Raw genomic sequence first — 27,832 nt, 5'->3', positions numbered from 1 at the left:
GCCACTCATCTATGAGACAAGGCGCCTAAGACAGTGCTCGAGTGTTGTTGCTGGGCTGACACCTGGGACACCAATCATCCTCATCTTAGCTCCCATGGAAGAAAGTACAGACGTAGACTATCAATCAATTTAAAATGATACTTCCTACTGTTCAGTTGAGAGTCATGAAACCTCATAAATCCAAAATCTGCAACCTTGCCATAGCAAGCTACATTCCTGAAGGTTATGAACTCCTCCTGGGACAAGACTTCCAGTCTCCATCAAAAATACAACAATCTGGGTTTCCAAGCCCCTCAAGTTATTCATTAGGTATGAGTAATTCTCAAGAGCCGCCATTCATTCCACTGCCAGTACCACCTGAGTACTCTGTGCAGTGGCCACCTCCATCTGAGCAGATTTCAAAGCCCATTCGTGTGCCAGACCCTGCCCCAGTGCCAGTGCCAAAGCACCCAATCGATCTCCCTCCTGGAGATCCCAAAATTGACTCTCAATCTCTGCCAGTGCCACTTGAGTGTACTGAGCAGTGCCAAGCTCCATCTGTCCCGAACGGCGAGCAATCTCAAAATCCTACACCATTACCTGACCCTGCCTTAGTGCCAGTGCCAGAGCATGCCCCAGATCTCCATTCGAGAGGTCCCAGTTCGGATTCTTCTAACCACAGCGGAAGCTCACTCAAAGGTGCGGCCTCGCAACCCGTGCCTGAGCTGGTCATTGCAACCTGCGAGCCTTCCACGCCCACCAGAACATCTTCCTCCTTTTATTTTCCCAGTCCTCCACAGACATGAGTGTGAGTAAGGATTCTGCCACACCTCAACTGGCAGATGAACTCAAGCAACCAGAACGATTTAGGGCAGAGCCTGTAACGAATGCCCCTGCTCCAGCCATCAAAGAAGCCAACCCGGATGGCATTACATTGTCCTTCTCGGGCTTGGTTCAACCAATTCCTCTACCAAGGAAAACCATCAGTCTAAAACAGGTCCACGGAGGAAAATCATGGACGTAGATGGCTCCAGATCGGCAAAAGAGAGCCGCTGAGCTCCTTTGGCACTAGTGCCAACCTGGCACTATCCTACGAGGACCTTGGCACCTCTATCCAGAAGTTCTTCGTTGGGTGAGCGGGTTCCGTTCCCAGCTACCACTCTGAGCCGCTGAGCTCCTTTGGTACTAGTGCCAATCTGGCACAGTGGCCCCTCCTCTATGCTACGAGGACCTTGGCACCTCTATCCAGAAGTTCTTCGTTGGGCGAGCGGGTTCCGTTCCCAGCTACCACTCTGCTGGCCGCGAGTTCGAATCCCCGACCGGCCAATGAAGAATAAGAGGAATTTATTTCTGGTGATAGAAATTCATTTCTTGCTATAATGTGGTTCGGATTCCACAATAAGCTGTAGGTCCCGTTGCTAGGTAACTAATTGGTTCCTAGCCACGTAAAATAAATCTAATCCTTCGGGCCAGCCCTAGGAGAGCTGTTAATCAGCTCAGTGGTCTGGTTAAACTAAGATATACTTAACTTAACCTCTATCCAGAAGGTGTCAGGTTTCCTCACCTATTTAATTTCCTTATAACTCTGTAATTTATTCTTTTCCTTTAACATTTTTCCTTTCACTATTTTGTTCAATTAATCATATTATTTTACGCCTTACAAAGGCTTATAGTTTGCCTTGTTCCTACTCTGCCAATGCAGAGTGCAGTTGACAGATATCCCAATTTTGTAATTCCTATGACTTCCCCTCTGAGGCCTTTTGGGTTAAAAAATGAACTTAACCACTTCCACAGGCTAAGGAATATAATTTCGGCATATTCAATTATCACCTGTTTACAACAATTATTAATTACTTTGTATCTGTCATCTATTCTTTTGTTGTTCTTTTGTGATGACTCCCGAGTCCCAGACTCGTAACCTGTGTAAATTACACACAATGCTATACCTTATGTACGTAGATGAGTGCCACAAGGCACCTATAAGTTAGTGCTGTGTTGTCGTTATGTTTTATCAGTGACCCCAGGAGTGAGATACTCCCTTTTATTATTGTTCTTTTCCTAGTAATTTGTAACCTCTGGCTTCCATAGCCATTACTACGTACTGATACATCGCATGTACTTATAATATGTGCCCCTGGCACAAGTGTATATAGTGCCCCGAATGGCACTGCGTCGCTCTCAAGTATTGTGGCAACACTTAACAAAGCCCACGAATACTTTCGTTGTATTGCCTCCTCAAGGTATATTAACCGCATGAACTTGTGACTAAAAGTTTTACCAATAAGTGCATGGAGTATTCTAAGTATAACAATATTAACCTCACGATGTTAGGTTCAAATTTATCACCAATTAAGTAATAATCTAGCTATTTTATATTCGTTAAATGCTGCTTACTTTCATTATTTAGAAAGTAAAGTTATTACTGTTGCCAGCAGCGTAAGTTAATTCTGGAAAGTAGAGTAAAAGTCATAAGTGATTTACTTTGTTTATGATTGACTCCGATATTTAGCAAAAATATTATATTTTAGAATAATGTACCCCAAAGGTTGCGAAGAGAGAAATTATTGCCTGTTACGATAACGTAATTTTAGCCATTTCAACCCGACTAAGGGTGTAAATGCCATCAAGGTTGGGGAGGTATCAAGAGTATCCTCTCATACGCCATCTTCCATGCTATAAATCAAATTAAATAAGGACTAAGCAATTAATTAATTCAATTTAGCATGATTCATTGTGGGCAAATTCGCTTCTAAAACCTCTCTCACCGCTGCCTTTGCGGTGGGGGGGACCCAATTTAATTTCTTTCTTGTCCAAGTGCTGTCGGACATTCCTTAATTCCAGGTGCAGACCCCATGAGAGCTAATCATCGCCAGAGGCAGGTCAGCTGATGGGCTGAACACTGTATCAATGCACGTTCTGCAAATCTTATTCACTTCATATTTCATTCTTATATCCTTGCATGTCATTTCATAAATAAAAAATCAAACGGGCATGGGGACATATATTGTCTCCTTTTACATTAAACCAGTTATTCATGTCAAAATATTCAATTGATCATAAAACCTGTAACCGCTTTGCATATTTATCGCCAACACGTTCCGTACCTCATCTTTGTCATTTCTGGTACAATTGTCTTGTGGTCCATTGACTCAGTCATGAAGGTTTTTTTTTATTTTCAAACTAATTGAAAACCACTTTGAGTAATCATAAAGTGGTCTAGCTTTCACTGCTGTGGTTTTAATAAGTTTTACTATGCTAAATTGGCAGATATCTCAGCAATCTTAGAACAAAGGAAAAAATTCAGTAAGACAGTGAGAAAGATCTAAATCTTTCTTTGCGCTTGTACAAGATTGTTAACATTAAACAGAGGTCAAAATCATCAGTTTTATGAACCCTGTAATGGGGTCTTTACTTAGGAATGAGTATTGGACAATGTAAAGTCGGTAGCAAGCTGTTTTGAGTGAACGTCAGTTATTATCTCTTCATGTATTTTCTAGTTTTGTGTAAAACGCCGCAACAGTTTTGTTTTAGCAAGTGCTTAAAAAGGTGGTAAAAAGATCGCGAGAGTCCTAAGGACTCGAGTGTTCCATTTCTACTTATGTGTGTGGTGTATATTCAAGGAGTTTCCATACCTGATTTCATATAGAACAACCAAAAATCTTAGAATTCTTAGGTATTCGTAATTTGCATCAAACGCGTACTGATCCCGTGCCAAAAACTATTTTCAGACATAATACCAACGGTTACTACTGCAATCAGCTAGTTAAGATACAGCCTCGGGGATCACGCTATGTTTCTCTTTCCATTTATTTCAAATGCTAAGCGGTACACAAAGGGGATGAAAGAGACAATTTTAGACGGATGCAGAGATCAACTTTAATAACTCAAAATATGGAGTAAACATGCGTCATTTCTTATTATATTTTTGCATTTCTCTGCGAAGTGGAATCAACAAATGTATCTCTTTGTCAGAACTACTTTAAATAGCGGAACAAAAACTGGGAGAAGAACTTTTTACATGCCCACATTCTTCTGCCGCTCGCACGCACCACCACATATGCAGGCCGGTATCATATTGTTCTTGACGTCACTGTTGAATATCACAGTACGCAAATAAAAAGTGTCAACCCTCCTGTTTTAGCTTCTGCCGTTGTCAGTAATCAGCCCAACATTTTCAGAGAAGGGTTGGTGTAAGTGCAACTCGAAACAAAAGCCAAAGTCAGAACAGAACGAAAAGTGCATAAATATACAAACATAATTTATTAACGAAAGCAGCAGCGGCACAATTATAAAAGACTTCTCTTGACGGACAGTTTTCAGTCTCTGTAAAGCAATGCCACATATTTTATGTTCACCGTCACCGGGATATATTGTTGTACTGAGTGTAGGTCGTGGGCATCCAACAGCGGCTACTAGTAAAGAAACCCCAACTCAGTAATGACAGACTAAACGCTATATAAATTCTCTGTCACCCTTCGGAAGGATATTATAACAGCAGATCGTCCAGTTTATTTAACATCCTGTTAATGAAAGTAGTATCCTTGCCGGTGTGTATTGCAAGTTACTCTCTCTCTCTCTCTCTCTCTCTCTCTCTCTCTCTCTCTCTCTCTCTCTCTCTAGCCCTTTGTTGGCTGAGTCGGTTGAGCTTCAGACTGTCACTCGATGGGCCGGAGTTCAATTCCCGCCGCCGGCTGATGAAGAGTTAGAGGAATTTATTTCTGGTGATAGAAATTCATTTCTCGCTATAATGTGGTTCGGATTCCACAATAAGCTGTAGGTCCCGTTGCTAAGTAACCAATTGGTTCTTAGCCACGTAAAATAAGTCTAATCCTTCGGGCCAGCCCTAGGAGAGCTGTTAATCAGCTCAGTGGTCTGGTAAAACTAAGGTATAACTTCTCTTCTCTCTCTCTCTCTCTCTCTCTCTCTCTCTCTCTCTCTCTCTCTCTCTCTTTCTCTTTGGTATGCTTTTTTAGATATATGTATTTCTGGGTTCCCAGTGTCAAATTTCCAGTACCATAGATTCATAGGCAAAGAAATTGCTGATTTGCTCATGTATTCTCAATCTGGAAAAACAGTAAAAATATATATATATATATTTTTTACTTTGGTGATATAAAGAATTAATGTTTCAAACTGTTACAGCTACTTTCATCTGAGAAGACCAAGTAATTTGCTACAACCTTGAGTTTCTCTTCCTTTATTATCTAAAATCTAAAATCCACCAAAATATCTGGAATTTTCCCATTGCACTTTGAAAAAATCTACTGCGGACTGAATAAATACTTCTTGTCAACATGAAACAGTTACCCTTCAATTACGCTTTGAAAATGATATATGGCATAATTCAAGATAGTATTTGCTACATACCCTAAAATGATAACAAAGTCTAACATTTTGATTTTTACTCCCTTTTTTTTACAAAAGAAGAGCATATATCATGTGGATATGTACTATATTTTCCAAATTATCTAATTTTTAGGTCTAATTGCTAAAAATAAACTCCTTACAACATTTCAATTTAGCACACACATTCTTTCAACAAAACACTAACACATTATACTAAAGTGCATCAGGTTCGATGTATGAAGGTTTTACGTATATAAAGCCTTCAAAAATATAAAATACTATATATATATATATATATATATATATATATATATATATATATATATATATATATATATATATATATATATATATATATATATATATATATATATATATATATATATATATGTGTATATATATATATATATATATATATATATATAAACATTTTCCTGTAACGGATGTGGCTTACGAGAAAAGACAAGACGACGATCACTGACACATTCATACTCTAAAAGCTAAATCAGGCATGAGCCCCAGTGCAGAAAACTTCCGAAACATCGGCCGCTTCACATACCACATAGCGACTCATCATGAGCACGTCAAACAATCAACACTCAGCGCATCATTTGCGTCTACTGTAGGTCACACGGACTCTCTTTCTATATACGGAGGCTCCGAACCTCTTTGATACCTATTTCCAAACCATCCGACCAACCCGTGATAGGTCTGCGTCTCCTCTTTCCTTCCAACACTTCTGAACTTAACTTTCAAGAAGCTTCCAATGTATCAAACCTAAATACTTTGTCACCTCTTTTGTTGGATGCTTTAATTTCAGCTGCAGTGTGGTCATTACAAGTTGATGATTACACCTGAGATCAGCTTCTCTACAAATCCTAACAATCCTCAGCATCTCTCTCGATTAATAACTTTGTGATCTATTTGGTTCCTGTGACTGCCATCTAGAAGTGTCCAAGTGTAGGATATCTTTGGTTGGAAAAGACTACCTCAGTTTTTTTGCAGCACAAAAAGTAGTAAATTGCATCCCATTTTTGTTTACAGTCTGTCATGATAACATTCTCCAGACCTTCATTGTTCCTATGAACTCTACATTCAAATCACACACACACAAAAAAACTTATATCTCTCTCTGGTATTTCTTCTACCACATTTTGCAGGTTATTATAAAATTTACTTCTTATTTCTTCGGAGAGTTCATTTGTTGGTGCATAACGTAACTAATACTGTTATCTACTGTTTTAACTTGAATCTTGCAAGCATTAATATACTACCAGTCAATCAGTGCCTCTTCTACATTTCGTGTTGAGACTTCGCCTACACCGCCTGTACCAATTTCATTGATACACAAGTTTCTTACTCTGGGAACGTTGCGTACTTTCCCAAAGCTAGGTCCAATGTTCCTCATTCCTACTTTTCTTATATGAGAGCATCATTAACTATAACATAGAATTCATTAATAGTGGACCGATGCTGTTTTACACCAGATAAAAAAATATGTGATTACACGTTTTGAATGACCATACAGAGATTATTACTCTTGATCTTGGGATATAAGAAAGGTCAATCAGCTGGCCAGGTGAAGGACTGAATCAAGAGGTAAACCTCTGGGCATTCTTAGTGTCATCGCCTGTCATGTGCTGGCACAAGGTAGAGTTCCTGGTGATAATGTCATCATTCTGTGGTAGGTCACGGGAATGTTTGCTGGTTTGCCAACTATCAACGTTATTTCTTAAGAGGTGTGTAGTAAAAGATCACTGCCTTCACAGTGCTGTGGTGTACATAAGTGGATGTTTCTTGCAATAATATAGCTTATCGTTATCTCATCTTTTTGTACGCCTATCTCACTGATTTTAATGTTAAATTTACCAGAATATTGTTGTCATTACCACTGCAATAGTTGCTGCAGTTGTTGTTTGACAGATGGTGTTCAATGTATCATCAGTCTACAGTGCAGTATGTTTGGTAACTTCGTGGTGATGTATTGAAGGGGCCAATTTAGGTAGGTTTCATTGTTGCAGTGGGAAAGGGCATAGTGAATTTATGAGGCAGAGTAGGGTCATTATGTTCTTGAAATTCGTCAGGGTACCAAGGAATAGCAGCTGGCCATTATCACAATGTCCAATGATGAAGTGGTCAGACTTCTATTCCAAGACACTTCTAAGTCGTTTGTAGAGCATCTTGCTTCGTCAGCTGGCTTCACAAATGTTCCATTGACAGGATATCAGTATACGCTGAGGGAATTCTTTTTGGGGCCAATTCGTCTTGCCCGAAATTGCTGAATTCCTAAAACCCAGCAATCTTTTCAGAGCTGGGTGTCTCTTATGTTTGGTCCCTGATACTTATTGATGTTCAAATGTTCCCTCCATCATTAATACTGTTCCTCCTTTTATTTTACTAAACACCTTAGCTAAACACTTTGATTAAATGCCAGTAATTCAAGCCAACACGTGAGCATCAAATGTAGGTATGTATATATATATATATATATATATATATATATATATATATATATATATATAAATATATATATATATATATATGTATATATAACTGAATCAAGAAAATATGGAACGTGATGAATATATATAAATAAAGACAAAATCCACTAATGAAAGAGAAACAATGGAGTGCTGCAAGGCCTTTCGACGTATAGTCCTTTATTTAGCAGACTGAAGAAATATAAAAATAAGTTTACAAAGAAAGGTCGTATAAATGATAGATGGGGATTACAAAGGCAAAAAATATGTGACTGGAATCCAACACAATTGAAGAATTAGCAAACCTACCAAAACAGGGTTAATATTTAAGACATTTTACAAAGCATTAGGTTCAACAGCTCCAGAAGTAGGGACAGGACAATTAAATGATTATACAAGGAAGGTGACTGACCAACAAAATTTTTATAAAAGTACAACTCAATAATTCTCATTTTGGTAAACAATAAAATTTTTTTTAAAAGGTGAACATTTTTTTTTACAAAAAATATATATATTAAACATACGAATACATAGAAAATATATAGAGAGTAACTAATTATTAATTAAGTCAGTGATTTTATCTTTTAGGTTATTCTTGAACGTTTTACTTATACAGGGGTCCAAATAATACATGCCAGGGCTAAGATTAAAATTACAACTGGAAGTAAGATGTATAATAGCAGATTCTAAAAGACTCTGTGAAGAGAAATCTTTCGATCTGGTAATCACTGAACTTTCAGTCCAGTTTATCATGTGAGAGTTTTCACTTAAATGAATGAATATAGCACTGGATGTTTGCCCAGTTTTGACAGAATATTTATGCTGCTTGATCTATACATCTAAATCCGTACTTGATTGGCTGATATAAAAGGAAGGGCAGTCCAATCATGGAATTTTATATATTATGTTGTTTTCCTTATGGCTATTTTTTATTAACATTCCTTTTAATGTGTTATTACAGGAAAACAAGGTTGACATTAAAAGATTTTAGCAATGATTTTATGTTTTCAAACCACAAAAAATAAGGCAAGCTAAGAATGTTCTTTATTCTCCATGTTACTTTCACTATAAAACTTTTATGGGCTTCGTTTAACAAATATCTAGTATATGTGAAGGATAACATAAATCTGTCCCTATTTTTCTTATATATTTTTCTTGATCCAAATACTGGGGACTGACAATGTTGCAATGCTCTTAAAAACGTAGAAGAAAAAATGGATATTTTGATATTAAGGTGATGGCCTGAATAAAAATGGACATAAGTGAAGCTGTTTTGGTTTCCTATAAATACCGAATTTGCACTGAAATGGTTCTCTATGCTTTAATTCTAAAAAAAACTTTAATTCTAAAGTAAACTTAATGGATGGTACCTGGTTATTTAAATTAGAGAGTAAATCATTTACATCAATACCAGCAGGCAAAACAGCTAAAATATCGTCAACATAATCTATACCACTTTGAAGGAGTGTAAATGATATTGTAAATATCGTTTTTTTCAAAGAATTCCACATACAAGTTTGAGAAGAGTTGGGATAAAGGGTTGCCCATTGCCATACCACAGCTTTCTTCCAGTTGTGATTTTAATCTTAGTATTGCTTGTATTATTTGGACCCTGTATAAGTAAAATGTTTAAGAATGACCTAAAAGATAAAATCACTGACTTAATTAAAAATTAGTTACCTTATATATATTTTCTATGCATTCGTATGTTTATTATATATATTTTTTTGTAAAAAAAATGTCACCTTGTGAAAATTTTTATTGTTACCAAAATGAGAATTATTGAGTTGTACTTTTATAACATTTTTGTTGGTCAGTCACCTTCCTTGTATAATCTTTTAATTGTCCTGTCCCTGCTTCTGAGCTGTTGAGCCTAATGCTTTGTAAAATGTCTTAAATATTAACCCTGTTTTGGTAGGTCTGCTAATTGTTCAATTGTGTCAGATTCCAGGTACATATTTTTCCTTTGTAATCCCCCCATCTGTCATTTGTATGACCTTACTTTGTAAATTTATTTTCATATTTCTTCAGGCTGCTAAGTAAAGGACTATAAATCGAAAGGCCTTGCAGCACTCCATTGTTTCACTTTACCTTCATGGATTTTGTCTTTTATATATATATATATATATATATATATATATATATATATATATATATATATGTATGTATATATATATACATATATATATGAATATACATATGTACATATACATATGTATATATATGTATATATATACATATATATATATATATGTATATATATATATATATATATATATATATATATGTATATATATATATATATATATATATATATATATATATATATATATATATATATATATATATTATTATGATTAAAGAATTTAGCAAATTGCCTCCCCCCCCCTCCTTTGTTGTTGTTGGTTGTTCTGTTGTGTTTCATTTACTGCCAGTTCGGTCGATCGATAGACCATCTGTCTATCGACTTAAAACAAGGGTTTAAAAGATTAAAAGCGCTCCCATTTTTGATAAAGATCTTTCCTTCGAGGCAAAAAGTAATCTGGCTTGGGTGTCTCTCCTACAGGCCAAAACCTCCCCTGTGGGCAGCAGGTGCAATGAGTCAAAACATCTGTGTTGGATGCACCCCTGCCCCATAGGAGGGGATAAAAGCAAAAGCCCACGAGGGTCTCGACACACACATGCAGGCTGGAAGATATGGAATGAAGACGTCCTCAACACCTGGCCCCATCGATGCCCTTGCATCCTAACCACGTGGCCCTTTCCAAAGTATACTTTTCCTCGTGCCCTTCGACCGTATTCCAAGTGTTCTCTCCACTGCTGGCCTGCCTCGAGCCCACACGCCATTGCTTGGAGTTTCGAGGAGTCCCCATTGCCTTGCCCCTTTACGGAAGCCCTTGCATCTCACCACGTGGAAGAAACTCGCCCTCGGAAATCGCAAGTCATCCACGAACTGCCTTCTACGCGCCCTCGGAAAATCTGCTAAGAGGGATCCTATTTCAGTGAAGCTTTTGTCTCGGACTGTGGCTGGAATTCCCCAGTTTCATTCAATCTACTTGAGTTCCTCTTTCCCGTACTAATGTCATTTATGTAAATACACCCTTTAAATGTGCCCACGTGTTTTTACGTAATATTTCCCTCAGTAACAAGAGCCCTATGCTCATATGAAATTCTCCTTTGTTTTCCTCTTTTTTTACGTTTTCCCTTTACCCACGAAGTCAGAATCACAAGGCTAAATTACTTAAATTGTTGTGTTACCTGTAACACAGAAATATTTCAAACTAAAACCACGGAAAAACGTAAAAAATGGAACCTGAGCATATTTCATAGATCTCGCTTTGCAGTTGCAGTTCTCTCTAGTGTTGCTTTATTGCATTTTGCAACTTGTCAGATCAGCTATTAGCAAAGCTAAGCTGGGTTGAGACAATTACGAACCTTTTGTGTAAAACCAGCACAGAGATCCAGAAATTCCACGTAAGTAATGTGTTTATCTTAGCAAAACCTTTTTACAATCGTGACTGTTTCTAGAATTAGAAATAGGGACGCATGTATTCACTGAGAGAAAAGAACCGTGATTAGATTCGTTAATGCATGCCTTTCAGGATAGGTAGTTAGGAAATAACCAGGCTAACCATCCTTTGCTTCGAGGAATAGTGCGAAATTCTCTGTGTTAAAATCTTTGCCATATCTTTTGCTTCGAGGAGAAAAGTGAAAATTCCTGTGTTAAAATCTTTGCCATATCCTTTGCTTCTGAGGAATAGTGCTCATTAAAGAAATTCCTCTTGTGATAACTTTTACTTCGCATTTCGAATTAGCTAACTGTTATTTAGGCGCGAATAAATTCCCAAGTGGGACACGACGAAGTCAGCTTGCATTGCTGAAAATTTCTCAGTGTAGTTAGAATTCGAGTTAGGTGTTAGGAAAGCGAAATTTAAACTCCGCTTATAGGGGAAAATTACTAGGCCGTTGTACTGTTATCCTCTCAGATGACTGGGAAATTCCCGGAATCCCAGACGGTATATATATATACTGGGTTCATTCACCCAGAATCTAAAAATACCTCCGGTGTTGGCCAAACGACCTGCAACCCACTCCACCCCGCCCATGCCCTGTGTGTAGCATTTTTTTTCCCCATTCATTTCCCAGCATACATTTTCTTTGGGTTTCCGTTAGTAATTTCTAAGTCCTAAGGGACGAATCATATTTCAAAGTCCTAAGTGACTCCTAACAAATTCCAGTCCTCAGAGACTCCTAAAATTCTACGTCTGCTCAGACGTGGCGAGAATTCCTCCAAATTCCAGTCCTCAGAGACTCCCTAAAATTCTCGTCAGACGTGGCGAGAATTCCTCCAAATTCCAGTCCTCAGAGACTCCTAAAATTTACGTCGTGACGTGGCGTAGAATTTCTCCAAATTCCAGTCCTCAGAGACTCCTAAAAATTCTATTGACGTGGTGCAGAATTTCTCCAAATTCTAGTCCTCAGAGACTCATACAAAAATTCTATTCATACGCGTACGCAGAATTTTCATTTTTGGAACCCAAAAATTAAGTCCTTTTGAGACATTATAAAGTGTAGTTCACACACATCTAAGCCCATACGGGACTGATCATTCTAGTTCGTTAGAACAACTCCTTAACTTCACGCTACAGCCGCCAAGTCCTTAGCGTGACAAAAATCCCACTACGTCTTCCGAGACGCATATTAAAATTCGTTCGCCAAGAACAACCACGTCTTTCCAAGACACATCCAATTTTAACAAAAGGTCTCCTCAGACTTACTAACCTGCAGTCTGAACAATTGAGTGTTTCAGATTCCTGCAATTGAGTCTTTTCAGACAACCTGAGTCTTTTCAGACATATCATATACCCATTGTTTCAAGATGGCTAATACCAGAGCCCAACAAAACGAGGATTTCAAATTCTACATGTCCGCTGGGAAGGACATGGGACTATCGGGCAAGATCTGAGAGCATGGGTTCAAGAGCGAGTGGACGATGCCAAGGCGGAGAGAAAGCAAGATTTTTTGAAGAGAGAGAGAGAGAACGATATTGCCCAAGAACAACGAGAGAGAGAGGGAACGAATTGCCCAAGAGCAACAGAGGCAAAAGAACGTGAGGAGAGAGAGAGTTGCAGTTGCCCAAGAACAACGAGAGGAGAGAGAACGTGGGAAAGAGAGGGAATTGCCCAAGAGCAGAGAGAGAGAGGAACGTGAGGAGAGAGAGAGAACGCGCCCTGAGCTCCAGGTGCTAGAACGACAGCACGCCACCCCCCCCCTGCCGCGGGAATGAGTGCCTCAGCCAAGCTCACAACGTTCATGCCAAAATGGACCGAGTCCGAACCCAAGTATGGCTTGAAAGGGCCGAACGAGTCCTGAGTGCTGCGATCTCTCCCCGCTGGAACTCTCCCTTGTTCTCACTAAATTCCTGGGCGGAAAGGCCCCGTTGCGAACCACGCCTCTTCCAGAGACGATCGGGAAACTGGGAAGCCGTGACGCCAAGCAGTTACGAAGGCATACGAGATTACCTCCCCGAACAGTGGAGGAGACGTTGGAGAGAGCAACCCAGAGAAGCAAGCCAGACTTGGTCCGATTGAGCGTACCATTGAGCGGGCATTAACAAAATGGCTCGATTCCAAGGAGCCACTAACACCGCCGAGGTACTCGAGCGGTTTAAATTCGAGCATTTCCTGCGCCACGCCTCCTGCCCTCGCCACGCATATAGTGGAAAAAGCCCCAGCAACACTCACCGAGTGTTGCCGAATAGCAGATATGTGGGAAACTCACCACCTCAAGAAGGATCCATGGGGCGGAAGATAATCCCCGCCCCTCCTCGGAGGTTCAAATTCCCAACAAAATGGGAACTCGGCAAGGCAAGCCCCTTACAGTGCCGGAACAAGAAATTAGCCTCTCTCCCCTGGAAAACCGACAAATAATGTTCTTCGCCTGCGCCCTCCACAGGGGCAGCGTGGAAAGATCTTTTAGCCAGACCTTTTGCACGGCGTACAGGGTTTATGGCCATTCTCGCATGGGCGAAATGCCCACGCATAATAAATCAACTACTCCCACCGTCGCCTTGGGTCACAGATCCCAAGTCATTAGGCCCTCCCGCCGGCGAAGGGCCTGTATACGTGGCCCCTCCACGCAGGTAGCGAGCCGCGGCCGAGTCACTGCTTTCGAGGACTCGGGCGCGCAAATCTCCTCATCCGGCGGGACAGAGTTCCCACGGAGTTATCGTCATTAGACTAAAACTCGTCACGATCGAGGGAATAAATCAATTTAAAATGATACTCCCTACGGTCCAACTGAGAGTCACAAGACCTCACCAATCCAAAATTTGCAATCTTGCAGTAGCAAGCCATCTCCCGGAGGCTATGACGTCATCCTGGGACAGGACTTTCAGTCCCCACCGAAATTACGGCAATCTAGGGGTCCACATTCCCGAATCATTCCGCTGGCGCGAGTAATCCTCCCCTGCTTCTCCCTCAGCCAAGACTGGCGCCCCTGGGTACCAGGAGGACGTGCAGTCCCCACCAGTGCCACCTGAGTACGATGTACAGTGGCCCCCTCGATCGGTTCCCGATCCAACCCCAGTGCCTGGCCCTGCCTCAGTGCCAGTGCCAGGGCTCCCAAACAGATCTCCCTTCAGGAGATGCCAAATTCCTGCCGGTGCCACTTGCATGCCCCGAGCAGGGCCAATTTCGTCCGTCCTGACCGACGAGCGAGCCCAAGAAACCTCTGATAGCGCCTGACTCTGCCCTAGTGCCAGCGCCAGAGCGCCACGCCGATCTCCATTCACGGGATCCAACTCTGGACCCCCTCTCTTCCCCGGCCTGGCACCGCTACCAGCGCCGGTCAGAGAGACGGTTCCTCCCGACCACCGCTGAAGCTCACATGCAGGTGCGGCCTCGCGAACCCGTGCCTGAGCTGGTCATCGATACCCTGCGAGCCGCTCACGCCACCCCCGACCACCTCCTCTGCCTCAGTCTGTCGCCGACGCATTTGCAAGTCAGGATTCTGCCATATCTCACTTGGCCGATGAACTACAAGAGCCGCGACGGATCATGGTAGAACCCGCGATGGAACACTCCTGCGTCAGCTGTCGCATCAGCAGGCCCAGGTGGTACTCCGTGCCGCCCTCCGGTCGCGGGCCCTCCGCTTCCCTGGCCGAGGACGACTGTCCCATTAAGAAAGGCTCAAGGCGAAATTACCACGGGCGTGGGAAATTCCAGGTAATTTACAAAGAGCTCTAGAGCTCCCATGGCACCTGTGCCACCATTTCATCTTTCGAAGGTCTTGGCACCCCTAATCCAGAAGGGGATGTCAGGCCCTCCTCTATCTTCCTCCGTTCCTCAGGAACTTCTATCTCTTATTACCTTCTATTTAATCTTCCCTTAAATTATCCCCACAAGAGGCAATTAAATACGGATACCATTCCCCCACACAATGTATAAGTCATTAAGAATAACAGAGTGAGAAGTGGCACGCCTTGCGCCCATACCTTGGCACGGGAGTGCGTGTCAGCCCCTCCTGAAGGAGTCGCGCTTCTTAGGGTGCACTTTCCTCGCCCTGGGACTGAAGTGATAGTCCGGGCCGTAATTTATAGGCGAAGGACAATAAATTCTGCCTAACACAATAAAACCCTCACTCTTTTCCCTTAGTTCTTCTGCCAGTATCATTTACTTTCTTTTAGTCATTTATTTATCTTTAATTTAATGAATCGCGAGTCATAAACTCTTGCCCTTGTGATTTAAATGCCCCTTTTGTAAGCTCTGAGGACGTGTCCCGCCTTTCATATGCAGTCATCAAGTTTCATTCGTAACGTCTTGGTAATTTTCCTTTTGTTATTATTATCCCTTTTCCCCCTTCCATTCCTTCCAAGATCTCTGTTTGTCCTAAGACCCCACATCTTTTGTCTGCTCGCCCCGTCATAACATGGAGTACTTGAGTGGGCAGTGGACGCATAAAATTAGCGTAGTTTAAGGTTAGCGAATTAAAACCTCTCGAATACTCGCCCACATTAACGACTGTCAAATTCCCGGTGTGTGGGTCGTCCCTCAGCTCGTTGAACGATAGCTGAGCAAAGCACATTAAAACGAAGATAAATTATCAATGCAAATTTGTATAGTCATTACAATATGGTGTAAAAGGGGATGTCATATACAAAAATAAACGCTGTTTTTCATTTACACAGCCTCTTCAAGGCAGATTGTACTAACCGCATGCATTTTATCTAAAATTAAGTAACCGTGTATTTTAATTCTTGAACAATAACCTTTCTTTTCATTTGTTGACCATAGCCTCATATACGTGGTCCTATAATTCACAATTGTTCGAGTCACTTTATAAAGTTACCAGTGGGTAACCAAATCTAAAGTAATTATTCTTTGCAAGTGTTGAAATCACTTTGCGTTCTGTTAACGAAAATTGTCCCAATGTGTTATTAAAAGTAACGTCACAGCTTCATAAAACCCTTAGGAGTAAAGTTCATTGCAAGGCAGAATGTAGAGTAACATAAAGCATTTGCCGCTCATTCTTGAATATCGATGTACACACCCGAAGGAGGTATGTACATCATCTTGTATGGGGAGGTATTATGATTAGCAAGAATTCGCTAGCAAATTGCCTCCTCCCCTCCTTTGTTGTTATTGGTTGTTCTGTTGTGTTTCATTTACTGCCAGCCGGCCGATCGATAGACCATCTGTCTATCGACTTAAAAACAAGGGTTTAAAAGATTAAAGGCGCTCCCATTTTTTATAAAGATCTTTCCTTCGAGGCAAAAGTAATCTGGCTTGGGTGTCTCTCCTACAGGCCAAAACCTCCCCTGCGGGCAGCAGGTGCAATGAGTCAAAACATCTGTGTTGGGCGCACCCCCTGCCCCATAGGAGGGGATAAAAAGCAAAAGCCCACGAGGTCTCGACACACACGCGGGCTGGAAGATATGGAATGAAGACGTCCTCAACACCTGGCCCCATCGATGCCCTTGCATCCTAACCACGTGGCCCTTTCCAAAGTATACTTTTCCTCGTGCCCTTCGACCGTATTCCAAGTGTTCTCTCCACCGCTGGCCTGCCTCGAGCCCACACGCCATTGCTTGGAGTTTCGAGGAGTCCCCATCGCCTTGCCCCTTTACGGAAGCCCTTGCATCTCACCACGTGGAAGAAACTCGCCCTCGGAAATCGCAAGTCATCCACGGACTGCCTTCTACGTGCCCTCGGAAAATCTGCTAAGAGGGATCCTATTTCGTGGAAGCTTCTCGGACTGTGGCTGGAATTCCCCAGTTTCATTCAATCTACTTGAGTTCCTCTTTCCCGTACTAATGTCATTTATGTAAATACACTCCTTTAAATGTGCCCACGTGTTTTACGTAATATTTCCCTCAGTAACAAGAGCCCTATGCTCATATGAAATTCTCCTTTGTTTTCCTCTCTTTTTACGTTTTCCCGCACCCATGAAGTCAGAATCACAAGGCTAAATTACCTTAAATTGTTGCTATCTGTCTCACAGAGCATATTTCAAACTAAAACCACGGAAAACGCAAAAAAAAAAAAAAAAAAAAAAAATATATATATATATATATATATATATATATATTTCTATGAACGTCTGGGGATACTACTTGATTCTGGGTGGCAATGGATGAATGCAGGGAGTTCCTTTTATTTATTACACATCTGACTCAATATTAGGACAATTTGTAGCCAAAAAAGGGAAATCTATGGCATAGGGCCTTCTTCATGTGAGGGAGAAATTACGTAAACTCAAGGGTTCTCTTAACTAATTATATTTACATAACAAACACAGATCAGAAGAATGATGAATTACTGGGCAGGTAATAATGAGGGCCTGCTAAAATAATGAATCCTTTACAGAATAAATATTCTACTCCGGCAATGTCTTCATAACAAGAAACATCGCGGGGGGGCGGGGGCGGGAGAAAGGGAACTGCACACGGATCGAGGCAAGAGATTCCACAGTCGAGGTCTATCTGCAAAATATGCAAGACAGTTACTCGCAATAATAGTAAGACACTCAAAGGGGAATTGAGGAATGCACAGATGGTGCCAAATAACTCATTTCAATACTAATGCATAATTACGTTAACATTGATTGCTCCAACACAAATTATCGAAGGTGATCACACAATGGAAAATAAAATAAAAATCAGGCAGAGAATAACAGGAATCATGACTGACTAAGAACCTTATTTCGGTACATTTTACCTTCGTCAAGATGACGATGTCCTCGTTTGATAGGGTGCTGATGGTGGAGGAGGGAATTAAATGCCACTCCAAAGTATACTGGTTACTTCCCGGGGTCGAACACATGGGAGATTCAAAAGGACAGCCAAGATAAGGACATCTGTCCTCGGGTGGTGTTCAGCGCGTTCTCTCTCTCGATTTCTGTTGCATCGCCTATAAATAACCTTTGGGGATTATGCTGTGGCGTCCAACTAGGTGGCAAAAAGGTCAATCTTCGTCACGCTTTCTATAATGATGACCGCATGGCATCAGTTAACCCTCGTGGAGGGTTCAGAATGAGGAGGGGGGGCTGCCAAATTTCTCTTTTTGGCTCCTCCCTTGCCTTGACTGACACTGGGAAGGTATCTGGAATTAGGCCTAAAGGCAATCACTTTGAACAGAGAGAGGGGTTAGGCTTAACCATTTTGGGGAATGAAGGAGAGAGTTTGTGAAGGGGTGAGTGGAAACCCACAGTTCTAGCAATTAATGAGTGAAATTAATTTTTGTTTCTTTCTCAATTACGTTTGCAAATGTAAAAACAGGTGAGGCTTTGAGGAAAGAGGTCCCATCCGTTGTAATATACAGTATATATATATATATATATATATATATATATATATATATATATATATATATATATATATATATATATATATATATATATATATATATATATATATATATATATATATATATATATATATATATATATATATATATATATATATATATATATATATATATATATATATATATATATATATATATATATATATATATATATATATATATATATATATATATATATATATATATATATATATATATACACACATATATATATATATATATATATATATATATATATATATATATATATATATATATATATATATATATATATATACACACACACAGAGTTGATTTAAATGTTTAAGTCTCATAGATGACCAACAGAGCGTGTGACGACATATAAGAGGATATAAACCCAAGACAACAGAAAATCTTTACCAGTCCTTATGAAGCTTGATACGCCAGCTACATGCTGATGAAAAGGAAACTGTAAGACAAATAGAGAGACTCTACACAAATTAAATGCTGTGGAAACAGCTAGACCAATAGCATGCCATAATGAATTCACCTGAACAAATGGCAGGTAGCAAAACAGAGTAAAGTATATGTATAGAAAAGGCAAACAGAAACGCTCACATACGCATGTATTCAAGGATATCAAGATAGGAATGATGACAGGGTTGATTAAATGGGCCTACAGGGTTTGCATCCCACCTTATGTGGCCCAGGAGCTTTCTTTTATAAAACTGGAATACCCAACCCACTGGTGGGGGAAGGAGCATACATAGTAAGGCTAGGAAACACTACTATGGGGAACCGCGCAACACAAAGACGGAAAAAACAAGAAAAATAGGATCTGTACATTTCAGACAATAACATTCTTAATGATTTAAACAAGAGAGAAAAATATTAGATTAGTTGGGAATTACAAAGACAGCATTGAGAATAAGGTAACCAGAAATAAAATACCCATAAAAGGGTAGGGGGAGAGGGGCAGGGTCTACCTAGCATCATGTGACAATTGTAGTAAAATATATTTTGGTCAGAGCGGCAAATCATGCAAGGAGAGAGCAAGCCAGCATAAGCAGAGCATTAGCCATTACAACCAACAATCACATAAGAACAATAGCTTGGGCACATCCATTCAACAAGCTTTAGGCTACGGGAGATGGAGCCGTCGCCGCAATCTTGGTGTAGGATAGAAATGCGAAGCCGGGCTCGGAGTAGTAAAAATTTTTAATGAGTGCTTATCAAATATTTTGCGATCTAACCTACTTAGGAATAAGATAAGATTTTGAGACTTGACATAAGTGACAAACTTAAGTTATGAACACTAACAGCATCATTCAAAACATTAATAAGTGCTTCTTTATATTTTTTCAGTTAAATAAAGTTTTAATTCGCGACTTAAAAAAGTTACTCTGAGATGATGTTTATTTTTAAGGCAGAGACGTCACCAAAGCGACAGAGTTGTAGCTAAAGAGTTAAATCTTTTGAATTATATTTTTTTTAAAAAGTAGCTTGTGTAGTTCGGCTAATGTAGCAGTTAATAAATGAGAGTTTATTACGCGATGGCCTATCGCTCCGCTTCGCGCAGGGATGGTGCTTACTGTTGGTAGCCCTGCTTCAGCGTTGCATTTGCTTTTTTTTTTAACATTTATTAAACAATCATAGTAGTTGTATCACTTCAATTATCATAAAAAAACTTTGAAACAGTTAGTGAAGTAGCAGATTTGTTGTGAAAAGAGAACTGTTGTTTAAAACCATAAAATAAAATTAAAAGGAGAAAACATTGTTTGGCATTACTCTAGTGACTGGTGTACAGTTTCAAAGCTCAATGGCTCCGTTATCAATGCAAATAAAACGAAAATTTAAATTATTGATGCATTAATAATATTTTCGTTCTTCCAACAGGCCATGAATAAAAACTTCGTTATCAATTTAGGAAACACTAAACAACTAACAAACGAATAATTTAACGTAAAATTTAAAATACACTAATTAAATACACTTTTAACTAAGAACAGTCGACATGATCCTTTTATGATTAAAATTATGGAGATTTTTACTTTGAGTTTTGAAATTGTACAATAGTCGCTAGACTAAGGACAAAGTGTTTACGGATTAAAAAGAGGCATATGCGTCACCCGGCGTTCCATGTTAACGTTGATTCCATCGTTAATTTATGAATAATAATTTTGCCAATGTGTTTTTTTTGTCTTCAGAAAAAAAGTGTAGTCAAGTGTAGAAAGGGGAAAAGACAACTTCCTTTCAAACAGTTACTTGATACAAATATTGAATTCTAATAAAACAAAATTATTACATAAAACTGGGCTCATTTGATAAAAATGAACTTATAAAATAAAATAATAAACTATTTCAAAAGAATTAAACTATTAAGTAATAAAAATCATTACTACAGAATGCCGTGTAACATAAATGAAAATGCTATTCAAATTATTACAAAAAGAAAAAAAAGATTAAATGAGGCTGATATTAGCTTCTTACTGGTCCAAAAAGGTTTTTTTTTTTAGGTAATTTCTGACTTCAGTTTTGTGTAAGGAGTCACTAAATGTTTTGAATGATGATGTAACCTTACTTTGAAATATTTCTTACATAAGGCTTTCATCAGTAAGATTATATAATTCTGTTTAGGCTCCTGTTCCAAGTAGTGTTCTGGAAACAGATTAACTCCAATACATTTTTTCCTCGGCCGCCGCCAACTTGGTGTAGGTAGCAATCACAGGCTGGCTTCACTTATCGGATCCTGTGCTGTGGCCAGTCTATTGTTCTGATGTGGTCGTTGATTACAACCAAGCCTCGGCACTGGCAAAACACTGCTGGAATTACAACCATAAAATCAACTGGAAACATACAAATTTTAGATATAACAACCAAGGTCCAAAGAAAAGGGAAGTCTACCTACGCGCAGGTAAATTGGGGGTGAGCCAGGTGGGAGATAATTTGTGACGTCAGGACTGACCGTATTGCAGCGGGTAGTCTTTCCCGAGACACAAACTTTTATTTTCAGACCAAAATGTAATCGCAGTTAGGAGGTATGTCCATAAATAGTGCTGCCATAGCTGTTAGTGAGATTTGCAATTGAGAGAGTAAAACTTCCGTGAAATTTAACATGGATTATAGGGAAACTGGCAAAGAAAAGGAGGATACAGTTTGTGAAACCTATTGACCAATAAAAAAAATTCATGCAGTATGATGAAAAGTGTTTATTGTTACATTCACACAAGATGTCACAGAAATATATAATTTGTTATATACAAATACCCATATGAGGCAGATTAAAATTTCCATCAATAGATATACAGGTGAACCACAAACGTAATAAGTATACAAGTCTGTTTTCATATATATATATATATATATATATATATATATATATATATATATATATATATATATATATATATATATATAGTTACACGTGAGACTTGGCTGATGAGTTTATTACTTGATTTACGTAATTTTACAAGGCCCTGCACGCCAAGAACACATGTAACCTGTTGATGAAGCTACGAATTAACCTCAAAGACAGCTGTTTAAATTAACCAAGGTCGCCAGCCGAGTGGTTAGTCTCAGCAAAGAATACTCAATGAATAAAGACTTTATGATAAACATCGCCAACTTCGGACGCAGACAATCTCTACTCGTTAAGATGGTATTAAAACACAACAGCTCTTCCGAACAATGGGTGTGACACAAGGCTGCATAAAGAATTAAAATGACTTACTTACCTTCCCTACTTCCTAGTTAATTCACTGGAATGGCTGAATGTCGCTAAACAATAAAAATTATGCCTAATCTAGACTTCGTAAAAGCAAGTCGCTTTGTAATCTAATAATTATGGTGGCGGTGAAGGAGGAACAAAGGGAAACGGAAATACAGAAATAAAAAAAACACTAGTAATTGACGAAGTTTTGAACAAAACACAGACTTTACCTTGGACGACTAGTTGTTGCGCCTACAACGGACGATCGGAAGTTCTGGGATGAATTCGCCACGTCACAATTTACTAATATATACAGACGATAGACAAAGGAGGTGAAGGACCGAAGCGCATTTCGTGCGCTCTCTGTGAAGGCCTGACTCTCTCTGTCTTTTGTCTGACCATCGCTGGGTCAAAACAGGGCATTCATTCATGCCCTCGGGGGTCTGAAACTTGTCAAAACATCCACCAAAGAGAACAGGTAAAGCAAGCTTAAGGCCACCTATCATAAGGCTGAGTGTGGAAATTTTTCCTATGGGGTTAAAGGCCTAATGCTACCGAGTTCTGTGCTACAACAAACGTTAAAGTCTGAACTGTCTATGCGACCCTGCCGCTACAGCCGTCCTTCCCGCCTTGGTTCATCTGATATTACTACAAATAAATGTTACGAGGGCGAACAGCAGAAATATTTAAAAAAAAAAAAAAAAAAAAAAAAATATATATATATATATATATATATATATATATATATATATATATATATATATATATATATATATATATATATATATATATATATGCATAAATACAGTATATGACTCCATATTTTTATTTCATAACTCCTGCAGACAATATTTCAACTGCACACGTGCATACTTAATGAACTATATTTTCATTTCATTCATTCTCACACGATTCACATTTACAGTTTTTGCAGGTCATTTGCCATCTACCTGGAGGAGGTAATTTCTCTGTTCAAAATGCTTAGCCTGAAAAAGTACAGCAACGAACAAAATAAGTTGCTATTACATCGTTCAGCAAAGGGTAAAGTGCCAAACATAAGTGGACAGCCTTTTGAAAGCACCTCTACCTGGTTTTAGTCCTTTTTCACCATGCCAACATTTGCACATATTTCCATGGTTTTTAATTGTTCCGAAAATATCTCTGATGGTTTTTTTTTTTTTTTACTTTCCCTCTTTTCTGCTTATTGCACTTATCCACATGTTTTCTCCTGATGTCGAATACACACCAAGGAACCCATATTCAGAAAATTTATGAACAATAAAGCCTCCAAAGTATTCTAGACCTTATTCATCTATAGCTTCTCCCCAATCACTGGACCTAAGGTCTGTGGTGCATGTGATGCCATTTTCTTTCCAAACAGAATCCTAGTTATTTGGTCAGCAAAATACCGTTGCTGATGGGCTTCATCTCTGTTGAAGAGTATCATTCCAATCAACAGGGAGATAAGAAAAACAACCAGGTGATACATTATTGCCTTCTTCACAACTGCCATCAGCATTGTAATTTGATCCCATAAGGAGCTATTTTTTCCCAAGAAGATGTGATCTAACCCGATGCTTAACTGGCGCAGGTGATGTTCTATCTAGACAGTTCTGATTTAGCCTGCAAGTTAATATATCCGAAATACTAAATTTTGTTTTTTACCATGACAAGCAATTTAGGCAGACTTGAGAGAGATGACCAAGCCTTTCTGAAAATGGTAAAATCCTTTTCTTTCCACAGACCCTCATCAATCATGCTATCCAATACTTAGTTTTGTGTTTGCAAGTTTAACCCATATGCATTGTTGCCGGTTTCTCGTCGTAAGGGACTCGAGAATTAAATAAGTCAAACCAGTGATCACTTAGGGACATGAAATGACTTACAGCTTGCCTGTGCATGTCCTGAAATGAACCGTTGGCCCCAAAGTGCTCCAGTGATCCGGCAGTCGTCGTCTCGCTGCTCAGTCATCATCGTTGTCATTGGGGTCGCTTGGTGTTGCTTTAAAAAAAAGTGTGGAGTGCGCGTCCGTGTCTAAAACAGTTTTTTTTCCGCGGTAGGATTTCTTAAGTATTTTAAAGAGAGTTGTGATTGGTTCTATATGGGTTGTCCTATCCTGGTTGAATTCTTGCTCTCATGATGAATTTTGAATAGGATCGTTTTCACACTACTACAAGTATAGTATTTCCAAACCTTCTTGTCGTTTTGGGAAGTGGCGTTGCCAAATCAAACGTTCTCAATAAATTTATTTAGTATTTGAAAGCACTACAGACCTGAAAAAATGCTAAAATAATCATTGCCAGATATTCTTTTTTTGTTATATCAAATCTTTAGTAACATTTTACACTGGGTAGCGATGTAAACATTGCTTTTTTCTTAACCGTGCCACAAATGTTTAACTACGATGCCATTCTCTTAAAGGATTCACGTCCAAGTTAAGCTGCCCTTGGGTCACGTAGAGGTCGAATTCGGATTTAGGAAAATGACGAGTATGGAAAAAAAAATCTCTATTACTAAAATAATACAGGATTGTGTAGAGTATTTCAAACTACAAAGCAGGTAGTGTGTGAAGTGTGAACACTTTTATTTGCATAAAAGGAAATATATATAATATATATATATATATATATATATATATATATATATATATATATATATATATATATATATATATATATATATTGTCATGGCCTCGTTGGACCACAACACAATCTAGGTCCACAGGACCATAAATAATCAAAGATACCACAAATTAAGGTGTTCAAAAGGAAGCCAACCACTAAGGTGGGAGCAAACCCAAGTAAATGCAGCACAAGAATAACTCAAGGGGGATAGCAAAACAATGAGAAAAAGCCAATATATATATATTATAATTCAAAAATACAAGAAATTATTACTAGGCCTCTTCATAAACATTAAAACAAAAATCATTTACACACAACACATACACCAATAATTAGGCAACACATTCAACCTCTGAAGGAGGAAAGGGGGCCCAGAGAGGAATAGAAAACAAAAAGAAAGGAATAACCTGACTTTTACATGCTAAAGGATGATTATGAAATGATGCAAGTCTCCTCCCAAAATCACTCCAATGAAGGCCGAGGACAGCAAATCTCAATATAGAGTTAATCAAACTCAACTGACTACTGCAGCACTGCCATGATCCCAGTCATCTCCGAAATAATTATGGATGCCGTGATCCCAGTAATCTTCAATGCTTTATAATATAAGTGGATGACACGCCTTACCGTCATAAGCGAGGCCCCTCTGGCAAGTACTGCACCAGAGGCAATGATGAAATGGCGAAGATCAAGAGAAACTGCCAGCTGAAGGTATATATATATTCTCAGACTTGCTGTAATTCCATGAGCAGAGAAAGAAAGCAGGCTCACTAGTCAAGGTGCAGATACCAACTGCCTGCAGCTCGGAAATCAGGTCTCAAGTCAATTCAGCAGAGCCAAAATATGGAGGGGAGAAACAGGGAGGATTAGTCAACAAGACTAAACAAAAATACCACTGGAGTGAGGAGACCCCTACTAACATGAAGGCGAACTAACAATGAACTTTACAGCCTTCAGAAATGAAAGAGGAACTTAAAAACTAACCTAAGTAAGCTAATATATTACAAAAATCCTAAGGCTTACTTACACCTCCTCACCCAGAGAAAAAAAAAAAAAAATTTTTTTTGAAGACAAACATGCAAAAGTTTTCAACACAAATATACAAAAGTTTACGTTAAAGTTAAAGTAATTAATAATCCAATATAAACACTTGAAATACATAAACAACCAACAGAGGAATTACAAATGTTAAATGAAAAGTATCACAAACACCATACACTAAATAATTGCGCCAAGTCCTTCATCTAGGACTAAAATCATAGGACCAACCTGTATCAATAATTGATTATCACCATATGGGATCACCCAGGTTGCAAGAGGAGAGGGAGTGGCACTAAAGACAATTAATATATGCTATAAAACCAAATTGTCATACACCCATCCAACAAAATATAATGTCCAAATAAAGGACTCATTACTTGGGTAATTTGTAAATACTTATACTAACATGTGACATCCTTAATGCCTCATAGGCTACCTGAAATATACACCACATCCTTCGTCAAATATAAATAGTACACCAATTTACTGTTCACCACAGACTTTGACACAAGGTAAGTAAAGGGAAAAGGTTCATCTTTCCTTGTGAATTGTTCAAAGCTGCGAAGGTATAAGGATTAAATATCCTGAAAATATCATACACCTTAGCTGTACTTTTCCACTGCACAACCTTTGTAACACCTGTACATTGACCTTACACCATCATAGCACCTGTACATTAACCTTTCACCATCATAACACCGGTACATTAACCTTACACCAAAGTGTCTTGAATACATAACACGTTCTGGCACTAACACAGCATTTTTTTTTTTTTTGAAGCACTATTAACACTAAATATGGAGTCCACACTCTCCTAACAAAGGGGTGCATAAACAGAAATCAATTTGTCACACAAAATTCTTAACCTAATTTACATACCCAACTAACGTAATAAATACCATTGCCTAAAACATAAGGAGTCCAATCTAGGATTATCCATAAATACCTAAACCACCACACCTGAAATAATTCATAACCAGATAATTTTGATACCTCAGTTTTAAACTCAACTCAACCACAGAAATAACACCATTCATTATAAACTTCACAACCTCCTAAAGGAATTAAAGGCATAAATATATAATCATCCTATAAAATAACAGTTGAATCCACCAATTAACAGAATAATTATCTTACAGATGGTCAACATCCATCTATCATATCAAATAACATAACCTGTCATCATATCCAACATTGTAGTGTTGCATTACATCATAACCTGTTCGACCATCATCACACAAAAATAAAAAGAAACCCATCTGAAAATAATGATTAGTACTGAAACTAGAAAACACGAGTAACAGGGAACTTACCAACAGGTAAAGAATAGCCTTTAAAATTACCTAGTTTGCACTTACTCTGCCAGCCGGGACAATGCATCGGCCACCATATTCTCTTTACCTGGGATATGCTTAAACTGTAGATTGAATTCTTGGACCAAAATACTCCAGCGCATCAATCTCTGATTCTTATTCTTGTATCGATTCAAGAACGTTAATGGATTATGGTCCGTGCAAACTTTAATGGGCACACCTGAGGAGGAGAGATAGACATTAAAATGAGTTAATGCTAAGATCAAGGCCAACGTCTCCTTCTCGATTGTGGAATACCTTCTTTGAGGCGAAGTGAGCTTTTTAGAAAAATATGCCACCGGGTGGACGATACCATTACTGTCAGCCTGACTCAATACCGCACCAACCCCCACATCGCCGCATCAGTGGTAAGCTGGAATGGAGAGTCAAAATTAGGAGCTGCTAACAAAGGCCGACTAATGAGGATCAGTATTATCTTCTCTAATGCCTCCTGAGCCTCCTTACTCCAAACGAA

General features: G+C 38.9%; 1 protein-coding gene across 1 annotated transcript; it reads left to right on the top strand.

Moving 5' to 3' along the window:
* The first annotated feature begins 311 nt into the window (after positions 1–311).
* LOC136839265 (CREB-regulated transcription coactivator 1-like) lies at positions 312–27,281 on the top strand. Its single transcript, XM_067105067.1, has 3 exons — positions 312–678; positions 26,437–26,517; positions 27,145–27,281. The coding sequence occupies exons 1-3, from the start codon at positions 312–314 to the stop codon at positions 27,279–27,281; spliced, it is 585 nt and encodes a 194-aa protein (XP_066961168.1).
* Positions 27,282–27,832: the final 551 nt, after the last annotated feature.

Source organism: Macrobrachium rosenbergii, chromosome 1 (assembly GCF_040412425.1).
Source record: "Macrobrachium rosenbergii isolate ZJJX-2024 chromosome 1, ASM4041242v1, whole genome shotgun sequence".
Lineage (NCBI taxonomy): Eukaryota > Metazoa > Arthropoda > Malacostraca > Decapoda > Palaemonidae > Macrobrachium > Macrobrachium rosenbergii.
The sequence above is the reverse complement of the archived record's forward strand: the minus strand, read 5'-3'. Positions and strand labels throughout refer to the sequence as shown.